At 40.6% G+C, this 25,373-nt stretch overlaps 1 protein-coding gene and 1 pseudogene across 2 annotated transcripts in view; both read left to right on the plus strand.

Annotated features, from left to right (window-relative positions):
* Positions 1-463: 463 nt before the first annotated feature.
* The window catches only part of PLBD1 (phospholipase B domain containing 1), a 78,675-nt gene continuing 53,765 nt past the window's right edge, over positions 464-25,373 (plus strand). Inside the window, exons 1-2 of one of the 2 annotated variants that reach the window (XM_032644190.1) lie at positions 464-1,067; positions 19,540-19,759. In XM_032644190.1, coding sequence (XP_032500081.1) covers positions 965-1,067; positions 19,540-19,759 — 323 coding nt within the window. In that variant the 5' untranslated portion in view covers positions 464-964. Of the gene's footprint in view, positions 1,159-19,539; positions 19,760-25,373 lie in introns of both variants that reach the window. The other variant, XM_032644191.1, reaches the window with a different exon arrangement.
* LOC116760441 lies at positions 15,095-16,884 on the plus strand (annotated as a pseudogene).

Genomic DNA, 25,373 nt, shown 5'->3' on the forward strand with positions numbered 1-25,373 from the left:
TGGAGAAGAAGGGGGTGTCTAGGCCCCCAGCTGGGTTCCCTCACAGACCCTTAAGCAGAGCTCTATTGCGGCGATAACGTCAGCTTCCAGTACCTGTTTATTTATACAGTTTTATCCCTACTTGCCTGTCATAGACATGCTTTTAATGGTCTTTATATCACTGGTACCTGACACAAAAGGGGGCTCAACAGATGCTTACTGAATAAATAAAATGCCTTTTGCCTACTTCTCAATGTCACCCAGGGCACCCTCTGCCGACTTCACAATGTCTCTTTCAACTGATCCTGCACAGAAATGGGGACTTCACAGGGGGTTTGGAGATATATCTGGTTTCAGACCCGTCTGAATCACTCGCCAGTGGTGGATCCAGCCAATGAAGAGAAAAGCAAACGATCCAAAGTCTTGAGCAACAGTCAACGGATTTAGGTTAAACAGCCTGAGATGGAAGGGCACTAACCTGGAGTTAGAAGGACCAGTGAAGACCTCTCCAGAATGGCGAAGAATCGGGGCTGCGTGTAGGCAGGGGTATGCATTTCTCCACGGCCAGGGGGTCTCCTCCCAGCTGCTGCAGACGAGTGGTCGGCCCTAGAGGCTAGCCGTGTGGACATGAACTGATTTGTTCCAGCCCAGGACCGCCAAACCGCCCGACGAGTGAGGGGAAAGCAGCACGTAGCCTCGGCAGGCCCCAGAAGTTTAGCAGGTGAACTGTCTCAGCCCTGCCCACAGGGCGCTAGAGGGTCAGAAAGGTCCCGCCCTTCCCCGACTGGGGCCCAGCAGGGCGAAGGTTGTCCTCAAGGCCACGTGAGCCTTCCTCGCCTCTAAAAGCCCCAAACAGGCCGGGCTCACGAGAGAGGAAAGTTAAGGACGCTCCAACCTCTGCATCGCTCCGCCCCACCACCGGCAGCAGAACCGCTCTGCAAACAGCCGCCTGGTCCAGCCGAGCGGAGATCGCGGCCGCCGAGCGATGTCCCGCCGCAGCCCGGACGGGAGCCTCGGGCTGCTCTCGCCGCCGGCCCTGCTGCTGCTGCTGCTGCTTCTGGCCGCCGTGGTGCCGTCGGGCCTGGCAGGTGAGCAGCGCGCCCCGCGGGCAGCCCGGGCGGGGGGCGCCGGGAGGGTCCCTGGACGCCCGCGCGCTCCACGCTGAGCCCGCGCCGCTCGGTGAGTTCCAGAGTCGGGTCAAGTTTACTTCCCGCGGGTGTGTCCGTCTGGCTTCTGGGTGGACGCCAAGGAACGCGCTTCTGCCGCGGTTGCTCCAGCCCTGCTGGAGCTCGGGGATGGCCCCAGACGAGGGCATAGGGTGTGTGCTTCTGCGAATTTAAGAAGCGCTGGCCAGAATTCCTGGCAGACAAATCGGTTCGCTCCTGCACGACTCTTGGCTTTGCTGAGCCTTGGCTGGTCCTAAAAGCGTCAGCCAAAGGACGTCTGAATATATTTATTCGCACCATAGAGAGGTATGATCCCAGAATGCCACTTTTTTTTTTTTTTTTTTGCCTTAATTGACAATGACTTTGGTTTAAAATGATGAGAAGTGCAGCCTGGTATTGTCAAGTTTGATATGTGCCAGGCAGCGTGCGGAAGGATGTGTGTTCTTTCATATAATGCTCACTACAATCCTAAGTAGGCTTATTATCCCCATGATACAGATGAGAAAGTTTGAGACTGAGAGATTTCAGTAATTTGCATAAAGATACACAGCCAATGAAGGCAGAGCTGAAAGGCAAAAGACCATTTACTTGACTACTCCCCTCTTAGTAAAACAGGTTTTAAAACTGTTTTATTCCTACGGGTATTGACACTGACCCTTTGCCTAAAAAAAAAAAAAAGTTTGGGCTTTGTCACTTTCATTCCCAATGAGTAAAACCAACATTAAGTTAAAAAAAAAACCTGAAAGACTTGGAAAGTAATATTAAGAGAGGATTCATTTCATTTTATCTCCTAATCCCTTTTCTGTGCTGACCTTCTGAAAGACTAGGGTGGGGTTTGGGAGAGCAACCCCTTCCTAAAAGCACCTACTGGTTCTTGTTCCTCCACCTTCCTTCAGCAAGTGTGTGCAGTCCAGATTTCAAGGCCTTTGCTTTCGCAACTTGCCCACTTATCATTCTTAAATATTTCCAGTCTTTGAAGCTGCCTGGGCTTCTGAGCTCAGAAGTGACCAATCCCAGGCTCCTGCACATTCTGGAAGTGGTGGAGTCCCCATGCCACCCCTTAGCCCATTGAGACTACTCATTAGGACACACCTGGGACAGGCTAGGGAGCGCCCTGGAAATGTCTTGTGTGTCTGGAGTGCTGGCGGAATCTTCTCTCCCTTTTCTGTTCTTCTTTTGGATTATTGGGATTGTTTTAAATGTTTCTGTAGCTGTGAGGGGCAGCCTGAGGAGTGAGGTGGAGACCTTGTTTTTCTGAAGATGGGGCACCGTTTATTCAAGAAAATATCAGCAGACAAGAAACAGCTTCTTAAACTGAGTTCCCCAAATAAGAAGCTGAAGCCATGCCAGGTGGAGGGAGTCAAGGCAAAGAGTGAGGGCACTTCTGCTGCAACTGATCCTGATGGCACTGTGCCCAGCAATCCAGAAAGACGTCTTATCATGGCATTGAGGAATGACTGGTGATGCCCACCCCGACTGTCTCAAAAGATGCGATCTCTGTTTCCTTTGTTCCACCCATATTAACCTGTTTTCTAGTGCAGCTTTTGGGGTCTTTGTCTTACCCTCAACTGCTGGACTGCCAACAACTTTTGGGCAGAAAATGGGGCCTTTGCTACCCCTTGCCTTCCATGTTCTCTCTTAAATGCCCAGCTCAGTACTCAGCATTTAACGAGTGCCCAATAAACACTAAAGGGATTGTATTTTCAACCCCCTGGAATGAATTTTATATCTGCTAACATACACCTCTTTATCCAAAACCAACTTCCTTAATTTTTGAAAGTTACGTTGTAGTTTCATTATTCTAGAAATCGGCAAACAACTACCAATTCATCCTAGCCATATATTTCAAACTATTAAAGACTTCAGACATATAATCGCATTGCCTTTATCTTTCCAGACTTTCAAGCCCCACGTGTGTTTTTAGGATGTCTTGTATAATTTTTCTTTTCTTTTCTTTTCTTTTTTTTTTTTTTGCTACATAGCTTGCAGCTCCTACCAGGGATTGAACTCGAGCCCTTGGCAGTGAAAGCTCGGAGTTCTAACCATTGGACCACCAGGGAATTACCAGTTTTTCTAAGTCGTATGTATAGTGCAGTCAGGTTGTCACCAGGGAAAGAGGTGGGTTGGTTGCCAAGAGACTCGTAAGGTGGCATGTGCCTTGTAAAACTGGTTCCAGATCTGGCCCTGGGACTTGCAGGGCTAGACTCCAGAAATTCATTCTTTCCAGTTCTCCAGAGCTGATCAGATACAAGGAAGCTGATTTGTCCTGATAAACACACATCTATTCATCAAAATACTGATTGTTGTTCATTTTTATCAGACTGGTTATTTGTGTAGCCTGCTCCAGGCACATCCTCACTGCAATCAAACTACACAGGATAAAATATCAGGGATTCTTAGGCTGGGGACCTGATTCATCTGCATCTCACTAGGACTGGACACTTCAGTCAGCCCATGGGTCCTGCTTACCAGACACTGCTTGCCCAAAAACCTGGTCACCAACTCCTTTTCCACTCTCCCATGACTCACCAGTGCCACGTGAGACTAACAGATTGCCTCTCTAAAGAGGCTAATCCCTTTATGTGGCTGTCGAGGAGTTTACAGTCCTGGGAGTTGTTCAGTCTCCTTAACTGATGTAGCAGACCTGTGGCTGAGGCCAATCTCAATTGATCCTTTGTCTCTGAGAACTTTCTTATTTCCAGATTCCCTGAGGAAGTTGCTCCATATGTTCACTCTTTCTATGGCAGGTCTTCATTCTTGGAAGTCAAGTATTAGAGAGATATGATGGAATTCCAAAACAGAAGCTGTAGAGCCAGACTGCCTATGTTTGAATCCTGGCTTCAATACTTACTAACCACATGACCTTCAGTCAGTTATCTAACCTCTCCATGCCTCAATTTCCTCATCTGTAAAACGGGTATTATAATAATATCTATATCATAAGTTTGTTGTGAGGAACAGTGCCTGGCACATAGTAGGGGCTATAAAATTGACGAGCTATTGGAATTGCTTTTCTCTGAAAAGGCATCGTGGATCTCTTGATAAGGCAAAAGGATTGCAAAAAGATTGTTATAAAAACAGAATTTTTTCTTAATCATGGCCTAACATTGGGGTCCGTACCAGCACATTAAGCAGCTGTTTCAGAAAACACTTTCCTGGGTTATAACTGTCTGAAATCATCTTGATTATTTTTGCCACAGTGCAATTTTTATTAACCGTGGCTGCTTTAGAATTTCTCAACGCTTTTCTGTCTTTCTGAGACTCACTAAGTCTTCCTACAGCTCATTCCCATTGTCTTAGTGTTTTAGACCCAAAAGAAGACAGTGCTCTGTGTGAACTCAAACATTTTCTTGTGCTCTTTCTATACTAGTTTTTTTTAATGTGGTATCTTTTTTTTTGAACTTTTTATTTTATATTGGAGTATAGCTGATTAACAATGTTGTGATAGTTTCAGGTGCACAGCAAAGTGACTCAGACATACACGTATCCACTCTCCCCCTAACTACCCCCCCATCCAGGTTGCCACATAACACTGAGCAGAGTTCCCTGTGCTATACGGTAGATCCTGGCTGGTTACTGGTTTTAAATATAGCTGTGTGTATATGTCAATCCCAAACACCCTCACTATCCCTTCCCTCCACCCTTAGCCCCTGGTAACCATAACTTCATTCTCTAAGACTGATTCTGTTCTGTAAATAAGTTCATTTGTATCATTTCTTTTTACATTCCGCATATAAGCGATATCATACAATGTTTCTCTTTCTCTCTGTGACTTAGTTCACTCAGTAAGACAATCTCTAGGTCCGTCCATGTTGCTGCAAATGGCATTATTTTATTCTTTTTAATGGCTGAGTAATATTCCATTGTATATATGTACCACATCTTCTTTATCCATTCCTCTGTTGATGGACATTTAGGTTGCTTCCATGTCTTGGCTATTGTAAACAGTGCTGCAATGAACATTGGGGTGTGTGTATACTTTCGAACCATGTTTTTCTCTGGATATATGCCCAGGAGTGGGATTGCAGGGTCATATGGTAGCTCTATTTTTAGTTTTTTAAGAAACCTCCATAGCGGCTCTACCAATTTACATTCCCACCAACAGTGCAGGAGGGTTCCCTTCTCTCCACACCCTCTCCAGCATTTATTGTTTGTGGACTTTTTGAAAATAGCCATTTTGACTGGTGTGAGGTGATATCTCACTGTAGTTTTGATTTGCATTTCTCTAAAACTTCGCGATGTTGAACATCTTTTCATGTGCCTCTTGGCCATCTGTATGTCTTCTTTGGAGAAATGTCTATTTAGGTCTTCTGCCCATTTTTTGATTGGGTTGTTTGTTTTGATGATATTAAGCCACATGAGCTGTTTGTATATTTTGGAGACTAATCCCTTGTTGGTCACATCATTTGCAAATATTTTCTCCCATTCTGTGGGTTGTCTTTTCATTGTGTTTATGGTTTTCTTTGCTGTGCAAAAGCTTTTGAGTTTAATTAGGTCTCATTTGTTTATTCTTGTTTTTATTCCCATTACTCTGGGAGATGGATCGAAAAAGATATGTCAGAGAGTATTCTGCCTATGTTTTCCTCTAGGAGTTTTATAGTGTTTGGTCTCACATTTAGGTCTTTAATCCATTTTGAGCTTATTTTTTTGTATGGTGTTAAAGAATGATCTGATTTTATTTTTTTACATGTAGCTGTCCAGTTTTCCCAGCACCATTTGTTGAAGAGACTGTCTTTCCACCACTGTATAGTCTTGCCTCCTTTGTCATAGATTAATTGACCATAGATGCATAGGTTTATTTCTGGGCTTTCTATCCTGCTCCATTGGTCTATATGTCTGTTTTTGTGCCAGTACCATATTGTTTTGATGACTATAACTTTGTAGTGTAGTCTGAAATGAGGGAGCCTGATTCCTCCAGCTCCGTTTTTCTTTCTCAAGATTGTTTTGGCTATTCGGGGTCTTCTGAGTCTCCATACAAATTTTAAGATATTTTGTTCTAGTTCTGTGAAAAATGCCATTGGTAATTTGATAGGGATTGCAATAAATCTGTAGATTGTCTTGGGTAGTATAGTCATCTGGACAATATTGATTCTTCCAATCCAAGAACACGGTATATCTTTCCATCTGTTGGGGTTGTCTTCAATTTCTTTTATCAGTGTCTTATAGTTTTCAGAGTACAGGTCTTTAGCCTCCTTAGGCAGGTTTATTCCTAGGTATTTTATTCTTTTTGATGTGATGGTAAATGGGATTGTTTCTTTTTTTTTTTGGTGGTACGTGGGCTTCTCACTGTTGTGGCCTCTTCCGTTGCAGAGCACAGGCTCCGGACGTGCAGGCTCAGCGGCCATGGCTCACGGGCCTAGCCACTCTGCAGCATGTGGGATCTTCCCGGACCGGGGCACGAACCCGTGTCCCCTGCATTGGCAGGCGGACTCTCAACCACTGCACCACCAGGGAAGCCCAGGATTGTTTCTTGAATTTGTCTTTCTGATCTTTCATTGTTAGTGTATAGAAATGCATCAGATTCCTGTGTATTAATTTTGTAACCTACAGCTTTACCAAATTCATTGATGAACTCTAGTAGTTTTCTGGTAGTGTCTTTAGGATTTTCTATGCCTAGTGTCATGTCATCTGCAAACAGTGACAGTTTAACGTCTTTTCCAATTTGGATTCCTTTTATTTCTTTTTCTTCTCTGATTGCTGTGGCTAGGACTTCCAAAATTATGTTGAATAAAAGTGGTGAGAGTGGACATCCTTGTCTTGTTCCCCATCTTAGAGGAAATGCTTTCAGCTTTACACTGTTGAGTATGATGTTAGCTATGGGTTTGTCATATATGGCCTTATTATGTTGAGGTAGGTTCCCTCTATGCCCACTTTCCAGAGAGTTTTTATTGTAAATGGATATTGAATTTTTATCAAAAGCTTTTTCTGCATCTATTGAGATGATCATATGGTTTTTCTTCAATTTGTTAATGTGGTATATCACACTGATTGATTTGCAGATACTGAAAAATTCTTGCATTCCCTGGAATAAATCCCACTTGATTGCGGTGTGTGATCCTTTTAATGAATTGTGCATTCGAATTGCTAGTATTTTGTTGAGGATATTTGCATCTATGTTCATCAGTGATATTGGCCTGTAATTTTCTTTTTTTATGATATCTTTGTCTGATTTTGGTATCAGGGTGATGGTGGCATCATAGAATGAGTTTGGGAATTTTCCTTTCTCTGCCATTTTTCAGAACAGTTTCAGAAGGATAGGTGTTAGCTCTTCTCTAAATGTTTGATAGAAATCGCCTGTGAAGCCATCAGGATCTCGACTTGTTTCTTGGGAGTTTTTAATCACAGTTTCAATTTCAGTGCTTGTGATTGGCCTGTTCATATTTTCTACTTCTTCCTGGTTCAGTCTTGGTCTATATGTCTATTTTTGTGCCAGTACCATCTAAGAATTTGTCCATTTCTTCCAGGTTGTCCATTTCATTGGCATACAGTTGCTTGTTGTAGTTTCTTATGATCCTTTGTATTTCTGTGGTATCAGTAGTAACTTCTCCTTTTTCACTTCTAATTTTATTGATTTGAGTCCTCTCCCTTTTTTTCTTAATGAGTTTACTAAAGGTTTATCAGTTTTGCTTATCTTTTCAAAGAACCAGCTTTTAGTTTCATTGATCTTTGCTCGTCTCTATTTCATTTATTTCTGCTCTGGTCTTTATGATTTCTTTCCTTCTACTAACTTTAAGTTTTGTTTGTTCTTCTCTAGTTGCTTTAGGTGTAAGATTATGTTGTTTGAGATTTTTCTTGTTTCCTGAAGTAAGATTGCATTGCTGTAAACTTCCCTCTTATAACTGCTTTTGCCACATCCCTTAGGTTTTGGGTCATTGTGCTTTCATTTTCATTTGTCTCTAGGTATTTTTTGATTTCCTCCTTGACTTCTTCAGTGATCCATTGGTTGTTTAGTAACATATTGTTTAGCCTCCATGTGTTTGTGTTTTTTACAGTTTCTTTTTTTCTTGTAGTTTATTTCTAATCTCATAGTGTTGTGGTTGGAAAACATGCTTGATATGATCTCAAATTTCTTATATTTACCAAGGCTCTCTTTGTGGCCCAGCATGTCAATCCTGGAGAATGTTCTGTATGCACTTGAGAAGAATGTGTATCCTGCTGCTTTTGGTTGGAATGCTCTATAAATATCAATTAAGGTCCATCTGGTCTAATGTGTTATTTAAAGCTTATGTTTCCTTATTTATTTTCTGTCTGGACGATCTGTCCATTGATGAAGGTGGGGTGTTAAAGTCCCCAACTATTACTGTGTTACTGTCGATTTCTCCCTTTATGGCTCTTAGTATTTGCCTTATATATTGAGGTGCTCCTATGTTGGGTGCATATGTATTTACAATTGTTATATCTTCTTCTTGGATCGATCCCTTGATCATTACATAGTGTCCTTTTTTGTCTCTTGTAATAGTCTTTATTTTAAAGTCTATTTTGTCTGATATGGGAATTGCTACTCCAGCTTTCTTTTGATTTCCATTTGCATGGAATATCTTTTTCCATCCCCACTTTCAGTCTCTGTGTCCCTAGGTCTGAAGTGGGTCTCTTGTAGACAGCATATATATGGGTCTTGTTTTTGTATCCATTCAGCCAGTCTGTGTCTTTTGGTTGGAGCATTTAATCCATTTATATTTAAGGTAATTATCGATATGTATGTTCCAATTACCATTTTCTTAATTGTTTTGGGTTTGTTATTGTAGGTCTTTTCCTTGTCTTGTTTTCCTGCCTAGAGCAGTTCCTTTAGAATTTGTTGTAAAGCTGGTTTGGTGATGCTAAATTCTCTTAGCTTTTGCTTGTCTGTAAAGGTTTTAATTTCTCTGTTGAATCTAAATGAGATCCTTGCTGGGTAGAGTAATCTTGATTGTAGGTTTTTCCCTTTCATCATTTTAAATATGTCCTGTCACTCCCTTCTGGCTTGCAGTGTTTCTGCTGAAAGATCAGCTGTTAACCTTATGGGGTCTTGCTCTTGTGGGCAGGGATGTGCTCAGTAAAACTTTAGTCCACTTGTCTGTTGATGGATGTGGCTGTGTTCCTTCCCTCTTGGTTGTTTGGCCTGAGGCAACCCAGCACTGGGGCCTACAGGCTGTTTGGTGTGGCAGCCTCCGGGAGGGCTCATGCCAATGAGTATTTCCAAGAAGTGCTGTTGTCAGTGCCAGTGTCCTTGTCCCTGTGGTGAGCCACAGCCGTCCCCCCCCCAACCCCCTCACAGAAGACCCTCCAACATTAGCAGGTAGGTCTGGTTCAGTCTCCTATGGGGTCACTGCTCCTTTCTCCTGGGTGCAAATGCATACAGGCCTTTGTGTGTGCCCTCCAAGAGTGGAGTCTCTCACTGTGGCTTCTCCTTTGTCTCTGGATGTGGGTATCTTTTTTGGTTGGTTCCAACGACTTACTGTTGATGTTGTTCAGAAGTTAGTTGTGATTCCAGTGCTCTTGCACGAAGGGGTGAGTGCATGCCCTTCTACTCCACCATCTTGAACCAATCCAAGCTCTATACTAGGGTGCTTATAAGAATGTATACAAGATAAGTTCCAGAAATGGGAAGAGCCTCAACTAAAGTGATACATAGGGAAGAAAAGGAAATAGATAAAAGCCTGAGGACTTGGTAAATGGCCAGGAGGGATGACTTCCAGATCAAAGTGGTGGATGTTTCTTGCCTTTATCAAGGTGAGAACTAAAGGAAAAGGCACTTTTTTGAGGACTGGGAACAGGGTGACTTTAGTTTGGGACACATGGAGTTTGGAATATTTTGAGAAAATTTAGGGAGGTTCTCTCATAAAGATTAACCTACACATATTTTGACTGAACATTTATTGTAGACTTTGACAGGGCAGAGACAAGCGTAACACCACGTTTATTGATTAGACCTTAGCAAAAAACTTTTTTTTTCAAAGAGATAAGTTCCAGAAGAATTTCTGGGAGAAGTACTTATGAATCTTTATTATTAAATTTTGTTTCCTGGTCCTGAATCTGATAGCAAAGATCAAAAACTTTCTCTGGAAGAAAATTTAAAAGATCTTCCTTCAGTATTGAAATTGAGGTAGAACATTTTAAGTAACTATTTCATGGTGATTTACTTTCCATGATATATTAACTGTTTATCACATGAACTTCATCTTGGGTCTTGGTTCTGACACACAAAATAGAAACTTTAGTTTTCACACTTATTTAGACATTATTTTTACTTTTGTCACCTGTTATGTTTTGTTGGATTCCAAATTTCAAAGCATTACTATTGAAATAGCAAAAAAGGTAGTAGCAACAATAATGGAATGAATCTCAAGGGATTAATTTTGTTTAACATTTTAAGAGTTTTTTTAAAAAATGCATTTGTTTCACCTTTTTTTTAAATAAAGAAGATTCCAGTTGCTCCTACAACTTATATTTCACAATCTTTTGATAATTTGGCTTTAAGATGTGGCTAGAAAATGTATTAATAATGTTATTATGTAGGTTTTTTGTACTACTGTGAAACAGGAATTTACTTAATGTGGTTAAAAAAAGGAAACTAATAGAGGTAGTGAAATTATGAGGAAACTTGAGTCTAAAATTTGAAACTCTCTGTCTGTATAGACAACAGATATGTTATCATCTTCTTGGGGAAAACTGTGCAAGTCTCTTGATTGAGAGAGACAGGCTTGCTCTGAAATTTGTCCTTCAGCCTTGCACACACAGCTACAATTCCAATATAAGGTAGTGTCGAGTTACTCAAACCAGACCTAAGATATCAAAATTCTAATGTGCAATTAGAAATTAAGAATTAATATACTGTAGATGTGATGTGAATCTGTCTCCAATGGTGACCCTCCAGCCAGTGTGAAAGTTGGGGATTTACGTGGCCATATAATAAAGCATTGTGTTAAGCCCAAAGGAGCCAATACAATGAGATTTAAGATGCTATCCCTCATTCTTAAGAAGTTTGTAATGAAATTTATTGGACCAAATACACACAAATACATATAACTGAAGAGTGATCTAGATGAGCGGTGAGCTGAGTGCCGAATCAGAATGGGGCAAAGTTGACTTTCTGTTGATAAGACTTTTGGCAAGAACTCTGAGTTAATTTAAGCCAGCAATGAAGAATAGGTACATTTTTAGGAGATGAAGGAAAGAGATCATTCCAGAGCCAAGCAAATCTCCAGCATTTTTATGTATTAGTATTTTGTTTCCTTGAAGCTCTTTTTTTAAAAAAACGAATCCCTTTCAACCTGCCTTGTGTATCAGGCACATTATTCATCCCACCGCACATCTTCTTACCTGCCTTTTATTCTAGTTTCTCGTATATAAGCTGAAGCACCTCACCTCAGCCAGACTGCAGGAGCCCCCTGCTTTCTACCTCAGAGCTCCTCCGAAATCATAACTGTTTAGCACTGGAGCATGTGCAAACCTGAGAGTGAAGGATTTAACACCTCATTTAACACTCCCTTTGACCTATGTGGGATGGGAGCAGTTGGATAAATGCTCCCTCTTCCATCCCTGGGATGGAATCTTCAGAGGCTTATTCTGCACACCTCTTTGGACCATCTCAAAATGCACCCTCCTGCTTTCCCTCCCTCCCTGTTTCACTCTCCTGGCCCCCTACTCCTGTTCTCTGGGAGCACTTCCCCAAATAATTCTCCTTTCATCAACAATCCCAGGCTCTGATTTCTGGAGGGAGTGAGAGCTAAAATACCTACTTACAGTTTTGCTGCCTAGAGGTTGATTATTCATGAATCAGTTATTTTCTTAATGACTCCGATGAAGAGACAAAGCAAATCTAAAAACCAGGTATCAATTTACTGAAAGCCCTTTCGAAGAAGGAAAGGTGCAAAGCCAAGGTACACAGAGGGATGCTGAATGACCATGCTCATTGAGCATAAAAGAGAAAAGCAATTCAAGGATCACAGTCAGTAAACTATTAGCTAAAACCAATCTGGATAGATTAAGTTGCAATTTTATTGTTTTTATATTTTTCTCTGACATATTCTGCCTCTGCTTTCTCATGTTTCTTTTTTTCTCTAACTGACTGACTACATCAGGCAAAAATTGTATTGCTCAGGGTTGAAAACTACTTCCTCTTTCATAAATGAGGTGCTAGCAAACTTAGGTTCCAAATATGGGAAAGAGGGATTTAGGCCACTTATGATTATTTTACAAATTCTAAGACAGGGTTAGGAATTATTTTTCAACTGAAAACAATTAACTCATAGAAAATATTAGAATAAACAGGTAAATAAAAGAAATTCAATTTGGGTGTTTGGGTTTTTAGAGAGAAATAGGAAAATGATGGGACCTCTTTCATCTTTATTTACAGAAGAAAAATACTCTGCTTTTAGAAAGTAATATTCCCATTCATTCAACAAATATTTATCAAGTGCATTGATTCTAAGGATGTTAATGTTAAAAATGCTTAAATCTGGGACTTCCCTGGTGGCGCAGTGGTTAAGAATCCTCCTGCCAATGCAGGGGATACAGGTTTGATCCCTTGTCCGGGAAGATCCCACATGCCACGGAGCAGCTAAGCCCATGCACCATAACTACAGAGCCCGCACTCTAGAGCCCATGCTCCGCAACAAGAGAAGCCACCACAATAAGAAGCCTATGCACCGCAGCGAAGAGTAGCTCCCACTTGCCACAACTAGAGAAAGCGCGCGCACAGCAATGAAGGCCCAACGCAGCCAAAAAAAAAAAAAGTTGAAATCTCATTTTCATGACTCTAGAGAAAATATCAACACGTGGCCCTTGCCCCTTGGGCATCTGAACGTCCTCTAGGCTCCTTACCCAAGCGTGAAGACATACGACTTGAGTTATTTTAGATTAACTTCTGTGAATGTTCAGATAAATTTCACTTTTGGGTCAAGAACACACACAATTAAACGAGATTCATCAAAGAAACATTACTGTGCCAGCTACAGCACCCCAGGATATGGGGTCATAAGCAGAAGAGGCCCCTGCCTTCACAAAGCTTGTATCGAGCTAGACCGAGATTAGAATTATGTGATATTTGTCTACCTTTTTGCTATTACCCTTTCCACACCATTTGCCTCACAACATGGAGATGTTTTTTTAAAAATAGAAAAGCATAAGGCTTAAATTATTCGAGGATTTAAGAAAATCAGCAAAAAGCATGGGACTGGGCAACCAGGAAGAGTTGATACATGGAGAAAACATTGAGGAACGGAGGACATCAATTAGGGGTAGCAGGAGAAACTCAGATTTTGGCTTAATTCTCAAAGCAATTGCTAAATTGGTCAGTGTGGGGCTTCCCTGGTGGTGCAGTGGTTGAGAGTCCACCTGCCGATGCAGGGGACACGGGTTCGTGCCCCGGTCCGGGAAGATCCCACATGCCGCAGAGCGGCTGGGCCCGTGAGCCATGGCCGCTGAGCCTGCGCGTCCGGAGCCTGTGCTCCGCAACGGGAGAGGCCACGGCAGTGAGAGGCCCGCGTACCGCAAAAAAAAAAAAAAAAAAAAGTAAATTGGTCAGTGTGTTAGCAGTAAATTTTTCTCATTGAATTCTCTTGAGGACTGGGTAAAAGTTTTTTTCTCCATGCATGGGGGCACATGAGCGTCAAAAAAGCACAGATTTACAGAAGTTTATTATTTGTGGTCAGAAAAGTAGGTAGTACCAGTAACAGTGAAACAGCCACCCTTTTTCATTTCCTACAAAGCTCACTGGAGGTGAGGGTGGGAGAGAATGCATGAGAAAAGCTGGGGAGGGGCTGAGGCTGTGGCGTTTGTGTCGCAAAATCAGTTTGGAAAACATACTTATTATATTTGGGAGGAGAAGAAAGGACATATCTATGGATGATGCCAACAATTGTCCAACTGTGGTCAATTGACTTAGTAACAATTAGACTCATTCATCACCAGGAGCCTGTTGACATGTATTCTGCGCCTGCCTATGTTTATCAATGCCATTACTTCCATGTTACCGTTTTTAAAGAAAGCCCACCAATATGGTCATGACTCAGTTCAGAATGAATTGACTTTCCTGCTCAAGATCATTCTTTAAGGGTCATAATCAGCAGTAGCTGATTAGCATAGCTTGACCAAGTCCCAGTGTATCACCCTCTTGGGCCAAGGTGCCACGATGCTCTAGTATTAAGTTTCTAATTTTAGTGCTAATTTTCATAGCCAATCTTTGCATCAAAAAAGATAAAATACTGAGTCAGTTTTGAATGTGGAAAATAGATAACCATAGATAAATATTTAATCTGAGCTTTATAGTATCTTAACCACTAAAAACTTAGTGTGTCCGAAACTAAACTCATATTCCCTCCCAGACCTGTTTCCCATCTGCTCCCTCTCTCAGTGATGATACAACAACCATCCACTGAGTCACAGCCTAGATAGAATCTGAGTCATTCTGGCCTCCTCCCACCTCTTTGATGACCTTAATAAGTTTGCCTTTAACCTGAGCAGCTGTACAGTGGTTTCTTAGGCAGAGAAATAAATGCACTACATACCATTTCTTTTCTTCATTTCTTCTTTTTTCTTTTCTCTCTCTTCCTAAGTCTTCCTTCCTTTCACAGATGTTTATTGAGCACCTGTTGTGGGTCAGACACCATATCAAGTGCTGAGGAAACAATCTCTGGCCTCGAGTTCATAGGCTAGAAGCAGGGGCAGACATATAAATTACATTACAATGTGATAAAACTGGAAGAAGACCTGCTTTCAAGGTACATGGAGCTTGTAGAGCAAGTCAGTCCCTACAAAGCGGGTGTTGCTTCCTGAGTCTTAAATAGCAATTTTGAGATTGCTAGGTATTTAACAAGGGAGAAAATGTCAGACATAGGAAACAGCATATGCAAAGTCAGAGGTGCTGGACCAGCTCATGGCAGGTTGGAGAGCTGTGTGTGCAATGGTTTCAAGGTCACAAAGTGCATGGAGTGGTGGATGAAACTAGATAGGTAGGCAGAAAGCAGGTCATGAATGTCAAGAGGGTAAGTCAAAGAATTTTAATTCTAGGAAGTAGAAGCCATTGAAGATTTGGGGTAATTAAGTAAACAAATCAGTTTTGCATTTTAGAAAGGTCACTCTGGCAAAGTATGAAGAATGGTTTAAAGGTCAGAGAGACCTGGAAAAAAAGCCTCTTCATAGTTCAGAAACTATGAGAAAACTCTTTGTATTGCTGTATATCAAGAAGATCCAGACTACTTATGGAAATGTTTGCAATCTGTGAAAAGGCCAACCTACCCTGGAATTAAAGTTGTCATGGTCATAGAAGGAAATTCAGAAGATGATCTTTACATGATGGACATCTTCAGTGCAGTCATGGGCAGGGACAAATCAGCCACTTAGATCTGGAAGAACAACTTCCACATGAAGGGTCCTGGTGAGATAGATGAGTCACATAAAGAAAGCTCACAACATGTCACCCAGCTGGTCTTGTCCAACAAGAGTATTTGCATCATGCAAAAATGGGGTGGAAAAAGAGAAGTCATGTACACGGCTTTCAGAGCACTGGGACCAAGTGTGGATTATGTACAGGTTTGTGATTCAGACACCATGCTTGACCCTGCCTCATCAGTGGAGATAGTAAAAGTTTTAGAAGATCCCATGGTTGGAGGTGTCAGGGGAGATGTCCAGATTTTAAACAAGTATGATTCCTAGATCTCCTTCCTCAGCAGTGTGAGATACTGGATGGCTTTTAACACAGAAAGGGCCTGTCAGTCTTATTTTGGATGTGTCCAGTGCATCAGTGGACCTCTGGGAATGTACAGAAACTCCTTACTGCATGCATTTGTGGAAGACTGGTACAATCAAAAATTTATGGGCAGGGGACTTCCCTGGTGGTCCAATGGTTAGGACTCTGTGCTCCCAATGCAGGGGGCCCGGGTTCTGTCTCTGGTTGGGGAGCTAGATCCCACATGTATGCTGCAACTAAGGATCCCACATGCCGCAACTAAAGACACGGCGTGAGCCAAAAATAAATAATAAACAAATAAATATTAAAAAAAAATTATGGGAAGCCATTGTAGTTTTGGAGATGACAGGCATCTAACAAACCGAGTGCTGAGCCTAGGCTATGCAAGAAAATACACAGCTCGATCCAAATGCCTTACTGAAACACCTAAGGGATATCTCAGATGGTTAAACCAGCAGACCTGTTGGAGCAAGTCCTGCATCCGAGAGTGGCTGTACAATGCAATGTGGTTTCATAAACATCACTTGCGGATGACCTATGAAGCAGTCATCACTGGGTTCTTCCCTTTCTTTCTCATTGCCGCAGTAATCCAGCTCTTCTACGGGAGTAAAATTTGGAACATCCTCCTTTTCTGGTTAACTGTCCAGTTAGTGGGTCTCATAAAATCATCTTCTGCCAGCTGCCTTAGAGGAAATATCGTCATGGTCTTCATGTCCCTCTACTCAGTGTTATACATGTCAAGTTTACTTCCCGCCAAGATGTTCGCAGTTGCAACAATAAGCAAAGCTGGGTGGGGCACATCTGGAAGAAAAGCCATTGTTAATTTCACAGGACTCATTCCAGTATCGGTTTGGTATACAATCCTCCTGGGTGGTGTGATTTTCACCATTTGTAAGGAATCTAAAAAGCCATTCTCAGAATCCAAACACAGTTTTAATTGTTGGAACATTGCTCTATGCATGCTATTGGGTCATGTTTTTGACACTGTATGTGGTTCTCATCAAAAACTGTGGCAGGCGGAAGAAGGGACAACAGTATGACATGGTGCTTGATGTACGATCTTACATTTGATGTTTGTAGTTGCAGATGCAGACACACACAAAACCTTACTTCCTCTAGGGACTGTATGGTTGTGGCATCAGCTAATGCCACCAAAGGAGACACATCACTGCTGCTGGGACTTGAACAAAGACATTTGTATGGGTTTATTTTAATTCTGCCAAAGTAAAATGATACATGAAGAAGAAGAACTCACATTTAATCGGATACTTCTATGAAAATGGGAAGAATTCTTTGTTTATGCACTTTTTCCTTATTGTACATCCGCCTAACAGTGTTTTGCCCTATATACCTCACTAGTCATGCTTTACGTGGGTAACCATGGAAGAAGAGGATTTTGGAAGCTCAAGGAAAAGTTCTTTCAACATATACAACCTAACTTATGGACTGTGTTGATGCTAATTTTTTTTAAGAAAGGGTTTTCTGTTTAACTCTACCAAATGAAAGGCCGAAGGAAATTTTACAGGCTGTTGTCTGTGCTATATTTTTATATAATTGTACTGTGTTTTAAAATTTTGTATGCCAATTTTAAAACAAATTTTGTATATTTTATATTTTACTTCTCTGCCAAAATACACCTGTTCTTCCTTTTTTTAAAAAAAGAATAAAATAGGTTCTGAAAAAATTCATACTTAAAAAATTTCTACCCAAAATGTGAAGCTTGGTTGATTTATGTTGTTCATGATAGAAAGAATAAAATGTTTCTCTCTCTCTCTCCCTTTAAAATTGAATAGTTTGTTTCTGTGAAAAAGTATTTAAACTTTCAATATTTTAACTTTTTTTCATTTCTTTAGAAAAGGCCAATATACCTGTCACACTTTGGGAGGAGAAATTCATACTTATGTGTACAAAAAAGAAGTCACTGAAAATCAAGGCCAAAGGGGTAGAAAAGTACAATTTTTTCATAAGATTGAAAAAAAAGGGAATGCTAGTTCTCAAAAGAAAACACTAGGCATCCAGCAGTGGACAAAATCTGGGTATTAAAGATAGTCTTTGGAGATTCTCACAGTGTTTTCCCAGGCTAAGTAAAAAGGAAAGTGGGAAAAATTATCTGTACAATTTGGACAAATACAAAGCAGTTCATCATTTTGTTCTGTGACCTGTATTCACTGGATCCTGTCTATATATTGAACATACTTTACCTACCTTTTTTTTTTTCCAGCTTGTCAGTTCACTTTACATGTTAGTATGAGGTTTATACGGGTGAGTGGGATAAATTATAATAAGGCTAAGGCATACAGATTCAAAATTGGCAGAATCAAGCTCCACATGTCCTCTTTAACTTGCTAGGGAAGATTTTTTTCTGAATTATACAGATAATTGCTTCATCTCTTCAGTTCCTGGCCTACATAAATGTGTTTACATAGTAGACATGATATCAAGGCTTAATAGTTATATCAAGAATTGGCACAGGGCTTCCCGGGTGGCACAGCGGTTGAGAGTCCGCCTGCCAATGCAGGGGACACGGGTTTGTGCCCCGGTCCGGGAAGATCCCACATGCCGCGGAGCGGCTGGGCCCGTGAGCCATGGCCGCTGAGCCTGCGCGTCCGGAGCCTGTGCTCCGCAAAGGGAGAGGCCACAACAGTGAGAGGGCCCGCGTACCGCAAAAAAAAAAAAGAATTGGCACATAAAAAATTGATGGACCAGGTACCCTCAGCCTTGTTAATTTAGCTACTCTGGGGCCTCAGTTATCCAGTTTGACTTTTGACATGACCCATCTTACCTTGTAGCTGGTGCTGTGTTGTGTAGACCTGTGTTTAAAAACAACTGAACACATGAAGAGTTGCATAAAAAGTATTGTGAGGAAGCATAAATGGGGAGAAGTATTCGACCATGTGTTTCTTGCCTTTGTGCTTCCTTTTTATGCAGACACCTATATGCCATCCATCCTGCTTAAGAAAAAACTGCACATTCTACCTTCAGAGTACAAAAACTTACATAACGTTCTACAACTTAGACTCTCACTGATTAGAGAGCTTGTGAGAAAAAAACAGACCATGCCATTAAATGAGACTAAAACTTGAGTTTGCCTTTTTGAATATTTATGTTCTAAGTTAAGCTTTGATAACATTCAAATGTCAAATTCTCTCATTCTCATAAAACATGGAATTAATTGCCTATATTTATTCTAGCAATTATTCAATGTATTTCCAGTGTAGGATGTACAGTATAATTGAATTTTTTTGTAAATAAGATATTTTTGATAAGAAAAAAAAAAGAATTAAGCAGGAGAGATAGGATGGAAAGTGAGAGAATATGGATGCTTTGGCCCAACTATTGAGGGGGATGGAAAGGGTTGCAGACCAGGGATATGAACCCTATTCTTGGTTGAATGACAAGGTGGGTGAGAGCTCCAGCTCCTGCCTTGCCCAAAATCCCATCTCTAAGGATGAAGCACTTAGACCCACCTCTCTGATGCTCCAACTACGCCCCTACCTTTGACCTGGTTCTTTGTGCTCTAGGTTCATCCCCCTTGGTCAAGGCTCTGGTATTTTCCCACTTGTAACAAGGACAAACTATAGTGTGGCAGATTTCCCAATTCTGTTGTAATAGAACAGAACTCTTTAAAAGCAAATGTGCTGGAATTGTTGGTTACAAAGAAAAAAAAATGTATCAGCAGTTCAGTTCAATGACATCCTGTCATTATTCCTTTTTCTTTTTTTCCAGGGGTGTACTATGCAACTGCATACTGGATGCCTACTGAGAAGAGAATACAAGTCAAAAATGTCCTAGACAGGAATGGGGATGCCTATGGCTTTTACAATAACTCTGTGAAAACCACAGGCTGGGGCATCCTTGAGATCAGAGCGGGGTACGGTTCTCAATCCCTGAGCAATGAGATCGTCATGTTTGCAGCCGGCTTTTTGGAGGGTTACCTCACTGCCCCGTAAGTACTCAGTCGTGGTGGAGAACTGCCAGGCAACCTCTGTCCTTTTCTTTGCCCAACAGTGGTTTTTTCTTCCTGGCATTGTACACTAGAATTGAAAATTTGCCATGGTTTTTCTCATATGATAGAAAGATTATCAGAATTACATTTGAACCTGTAGTAGTCATACCTGCCTAGAAGGAGCAAAGCCCCCAATTGTGACACATTTTTAAATCTTTCCCTCTCATGAAACTCTTTTAAAAGACTGCTGAGTCATTTCATCTTACTAGTCATTTATTGTCAGGTAGAAAGCAAATGGAGGTGGAGTGGCTCTTTGAGGACCACAAACAGATTAATTCAAAATAAAAATAACATTTAAGAGCATTTATTTTCAACCATCTTAGAACAATACTTTCAAGTGGGGGAAGATTTTAAATTGAAATTTTAATGTCTAACATGAATGTTCTTTCCAACTCTATTGTTATTTAATTCTTGTGTTCTTCCCTTGTCTTATGGAAATAACAAAATATGTACTTATAATAATGCAATCATGACTCATCCTTTTTAGAGAACAGACCTTTGAGGAAAGGAAAGTTGCAACTCATTTACATAAGCCTCATTCTTCCTTTGATATAAAATGTCTTGAGGACGTGGTTTTCTTCTTTTATGCTCTGTGACCTAGATTGTTGAGTGCAGTTTAACCAAACCTTATTTTGCACTGTTACCATCTTAGTCATAGTAAATGTAGTGCTGATCTTAATCTGTTTCTGAGTACTGGCAATTATATCAAATGTTGAATGACTAATTGCTGGACTCTGGCTGCTCTTTTTTAAAATTTAAACTAAAAATTCCTGGTTTTGTTTTTATACCAAATTTTTGTTACCTTACCATACAAGTCCCCTTAATAGGGGACTCTCAGTTTGGAGATGTAGAAAACTTTATAAACTAAATACGATTTAAAAAACATGTTTAAAACTGTATTCAACATGTAAAAATCTGAACTTCTTCTTTTCCCCTACAAATCTTTATTTCAGGATCCACTGGTTTCTTACTGCATTCTTGAAATTGAGTTGCAAGTTTGGAGAAATAATTCAGATTGAAGTTGTGTGAACGTAAATATATTCAATGAAGTCACGCATAAGATACATATGAGTTATTAAGGGAAGCTATGTAACTTGAGTGGAGCATCTCTAATCTGTGTTAGAGATGCTAACATAGATTGAATGTTGAGAGCCTAAGCTTGTCTTCCTTGGACTTTGGCATCAGTACTAGAGAGCTCAGGGAGTTTGACGGAGGAGACTTCTGACAAAAGTGACCCTTCTGTTATTCTTATGTCTCAGGAAAACCTAAGTTTTAACATCTCACTTTGGGAAGTAGCTTTATCATTTCTGCCTTATTCATAATATAAAGTACTGACCTATCCTTGAGTTCCTTTATCCATAACCACAAGCTGTGCGGCTAAATAAATGCTACTATGTAAAAAAAAAAAGAAAGAAATACAACCAAAACCATCTTTAGAAGGGCATTTCCCAGAAGCTCCTTTTCAGAGGCTGTCATTCTGACTGCATTGCTGAAAAGTCCAATAAGTAGGGGAATTTCTGAATCAGCATGCATTCAAAGGCTCTGCTCTGTGCTTCACTCAAAGCTCAGAATAGTGGGATGTGACCCGGCAAGCTTAAAACAGACCCCTGGCAATGGGTTGGGGAAGAGGGAAGAGACAGAGGTGGTTACCCATTTCCTGCCTTCCTCTTCTGATACGGTCTAGGAGGTGAAGGCTTACTACACATTCTGTTGCCCAAGAGTTTAATTTGGAGGAAGGAGAAATGCCAAATGGAGTAAAGAATCAGGGCTCACAGAGACAAGACCTCTGGCAGAGAGATAGGGCAGAGGGGAGGCTGGAAGAATTCATGTGATTGAGACTCTCAGACCCAAGGCGTCACCCAGGAAGGACTGCACCAATAGGCACCCCGTGCACTGTCTCAACTGAGCAGAGAGGCAGTGGGGCTCCCTCCGAGCAAAGGTATCCAGCATTCTCTGAAGCAAAGCAGAAGAGCTTAAAATGTCAACCCTCTGGAAGTTGTGACTGTAGCCACAAACCAATGGCGGAGAAAGAATACAGGTCACAGGCTAGAGGTTTTTTTTTAAACATCTTTATTGGGGTATAATTGCTTTACAATCGTGTGTTAGTTTCTGCTTTATAACAAAGTGAATCAGTTATACATATACATATGTTCCCATATGTCTTCCCTCTTGCGTCTCCCTCCCTCCCACTCTCCCCATCCCACCCCTCCAGGCTGTCACAAAGCACCGAGCTAATATCCCTGTGCCTTGCGGCTGCTTCCCCCTAGCTATCTACCTTACTACGTTTGTTAGTGTGTATATGTCCATGACTCTCTCTCGCCCTGTCAAAGCTCACCCTTCGCCCTCCCCATATCCTCAAGTCCGTTCTCCAGTAGGTCTGCTTCTTTATTCCTGTCTTACCCCTAGGTTCTTCATGACATTTTTTTCCCCTTAAATTCCATATATATGTGTTAGCATACGGTATTTGTCTTTTTCTTTCTGACTTACTTCACTCTGTATGACAGACTCTAGGTCTATCCATCTCATTACAAATAGCTCAATTTCATTTCTTTTTAAGGCTGAGTAATATTCCATTGTGTATATGTGCCACATCTTCTTTATCCATTCATCCAATGATGGGCGCTTAGGTTGTTTCCATCTCCGGGCTATTGTAAATAGAGCTGCAATGAACATTTTGGTACATGACTCTTTTTGAATTTTGGTTTTCTCAGGGTATATGCCCAGTAGTGGGATTGCTGGGTCATATGGTAATCCTATTTTTAGTTTTTTAAGGAACCTCCATACTGTTCTCCATAGTGGCTGAACCAATTCACATTCCCACCAGCAGTGCAAGAGTGTTCCCTTTTCTCCACACCCTCTCCAGCATTTATTGTTTGTAGATTTTTTGATGATGGCCATTCTGACTGGTGTGAGATGATATCTCATTGTAGTTTTGATTTGCATTTCTCTAATGATTAATGATGTTGAGCATTCTTTCATGTGTTTGTTGGCATTCTGTATATCTTCTTTGGAGAAATGTCTATTTAGGTCTTCTGCCCATTTTTGGATTGGGTTGTTTGTTTTTTTGTTATTGAGCTGCATGAGCTGCTTGTAAATTTTGGAGATTAATCCTTTGTCAGTTGCTTCATTTGCAAATATTTTCTCCCATTCTGAGGGTTGTCTTTTGGTCTTGTTTATGGTTTCCTTTGCTGTGCAAAAGCTTTGAAGTTTCATTAGGTCCCATTTGTTTTTTTATTTCCATTACTCTAGGAGGTGGGTCAGAAAGGATCTTGCTGTGATTTATGTCATAAAGTGTTCTTCCTATGTTTTCCTCTAAGAGTTTGATAGTTTCTGGCCTTACATTTAGGTCTTTAATCCATTTTGAGCTTATTTTTGTGTATGGTGTTAGGGAGTGATCTAATCTCATACTTTTAAACGTACCTGTCCAGTTTTCCCAGCACCATTTATTGAAGAGGCTGTCCTTTCTCCACTGTACATTCCTGCCTCCTTTATCAAAGATAAGGTGTCCATATGTGCGTGGGTTTATCTCTGGGCTTTCTATCCTGTTCCATTGATCTATCTTTCTGTTTTTGTGCCAGTACCATACTGTCTTGATTACTGTAGCTTTGTAGTATAGTCTGAAGTCAGGGAGCCTGATTCCTCCAGCTCCTTTTTTCGTTCTCAAGATTGCTTTGGCTATTCAGGGTCTTTTGTGTTTCCATACAAATTGCGAAATTTTTTGTTCTAGTTCTGTGAAAAATGCCAGGGGTAGTTTGATAGGGATTGCATTGAATCTGTAGATTGCTTTGGGTAGTAGAGTCATTTTCACAATGTTCATTCTTCCCATCCAAGAACATGGTATATCTCTCCATCTATTTGTATCATCTTTAATTTCTTTCATCAGTGTCTTATAATTTTCTGCATACAGGTCTTTCGTCTCCTTAGGTAGGTTTATTCCTAGATATTTTATTCTTTTTGTTGCAATGGTAAATGGGAGTGTTTTCTTGATTTCACTTTCAGATTTTTCATCATTAGTGTATAGGAATGCCAGAGATTTCTGTGCATTAATTTTGTATCCTGCTACTTTACCAAATTCATTGATTAGCTCTAGTAGTTTTCTGGTAGCATCTTTAGGATTCTCTATGTATAGTATCATGTCATCTGCAAACAGTGACAGCTTTACTTCTTCTTTTCCAATTTGGATTCCTTTTATTTCCTTTTCTTCTCTGATTGCTGTGGCTAAAACTTCCAAAACTATGTTGAATAAGAGTGGTGAGAGTGTGCAACCTTGTCTTGTTCCTGATCTTAGTGGAAATGCTTTCAGTTTTTCACCATTGAGGATGTTTGCTGTGGGCTTGTCATATATGGCCTTTATTATGTTGAGGAAAGTTCCCTCTATGCCTACTTTCTGGAGGGTTTTTAACATAAATCGGTGTTGAATTTTGTTGAAAGCTTTCTCTGCATCTATTGAGATGATCATATGGTTTTTCTCCTTCAGTTTGTTAATATGGTTTATCACATTGATAGATTTGCGTATATTGAAGAATCCTTGCATTCCTGGAATAAACCCCACTTGATCATGGTGTATGATCCTTTTAATGTGCTGTTGGATTCTGTTTGCTAGTATTTTGTTGAGGATTTTTGCATCTGTGTTCATCAGTGATATTGGCCTGTAGTTTTCTTTCTTTGTGACATCCTTGTCTGGTTTTGGTATCAAGGTGATGGTGGCCTCGTAGAAGGAATTTGGGAGTGTTCCTCCCTCTGCTATATTTTGGAAGAGTTCGAGAAGGATAGGTGTTAGCTCTTCTCTAAACGTTTGATAGAATTCACCTGTGAAGCCATCTGGTCCTGGGCTTTTGTTTGTTGGAAGATTTTTAATCACAGTTTCAATTTCAGTGCTTGTGATTGGTCTGTTCATATTTTCTATTTCTTCCTGGCTCAGTCTCGGAAGGTTGTGCTTTTCTAAGAATTTGTACATTTCTTCCAGGTTGTCCATTTTATTGGCATAGAGTTGCTTGTAGTAATCTCTCATGATTTTTTTTATTTCTGCAGTGTCAGTTGTTACTTCTCCTTTTTCATTTCTAATTCTATTGATTTGAGTCTTCTCCCTTTTTTTCTTGATGAGTCTGGCTAGTGGTTTATCTATTTTGTTTATCTTCTCAAAGAACCAGCTTTTAGTTTTATTGATCTTTGCTATCGTTTCCTTCATTTCTTTTTCATTTATTTCTGATCTGATTTTTATGATTTCTTTCCTTCTGCTAGCTTTGGGGTTTTTTTGTTCTTCTTTCTCTATTGCTTGAGGTGCAAGGTTAGGTTGTTTATTCCAGATGTTTCCTGCTTCTTAAGGTGGGCTTGTATTGCTATAAACTTCCCCCTTAGAACAGCTTTTGCTGCATCCCATAGGCTTTGGGTCATTGTGTCTCCATTGTCATTTGTTTCTAGGTATTTTTTTATTTCCTCTTTGATTTCTTCAGTGATCACTTCATTATTAAGTAGTGTATTGTTTAGCCTCCATCTGTTTGTATTTTTTACAGATCTTTTCCTGTAATTGATATCTAGTCTCATGGCGTTGTGG

This window comes from Phocoena sinus, chromosome 10, assembly GCF_008692025.1.
Source record: "Phocoena sinus isolate mPhoSin1 chromosome 10, mPhoSin1.pri, whole genome shotgun sequence".
Classification (NCBI taxonomy): domain Eukaryota; kingdom Metazoa; phylum Chordata; class Mammalia; order Artiodactyla; family Phocoenidae; genus Phocoena; species Phocoena sinus.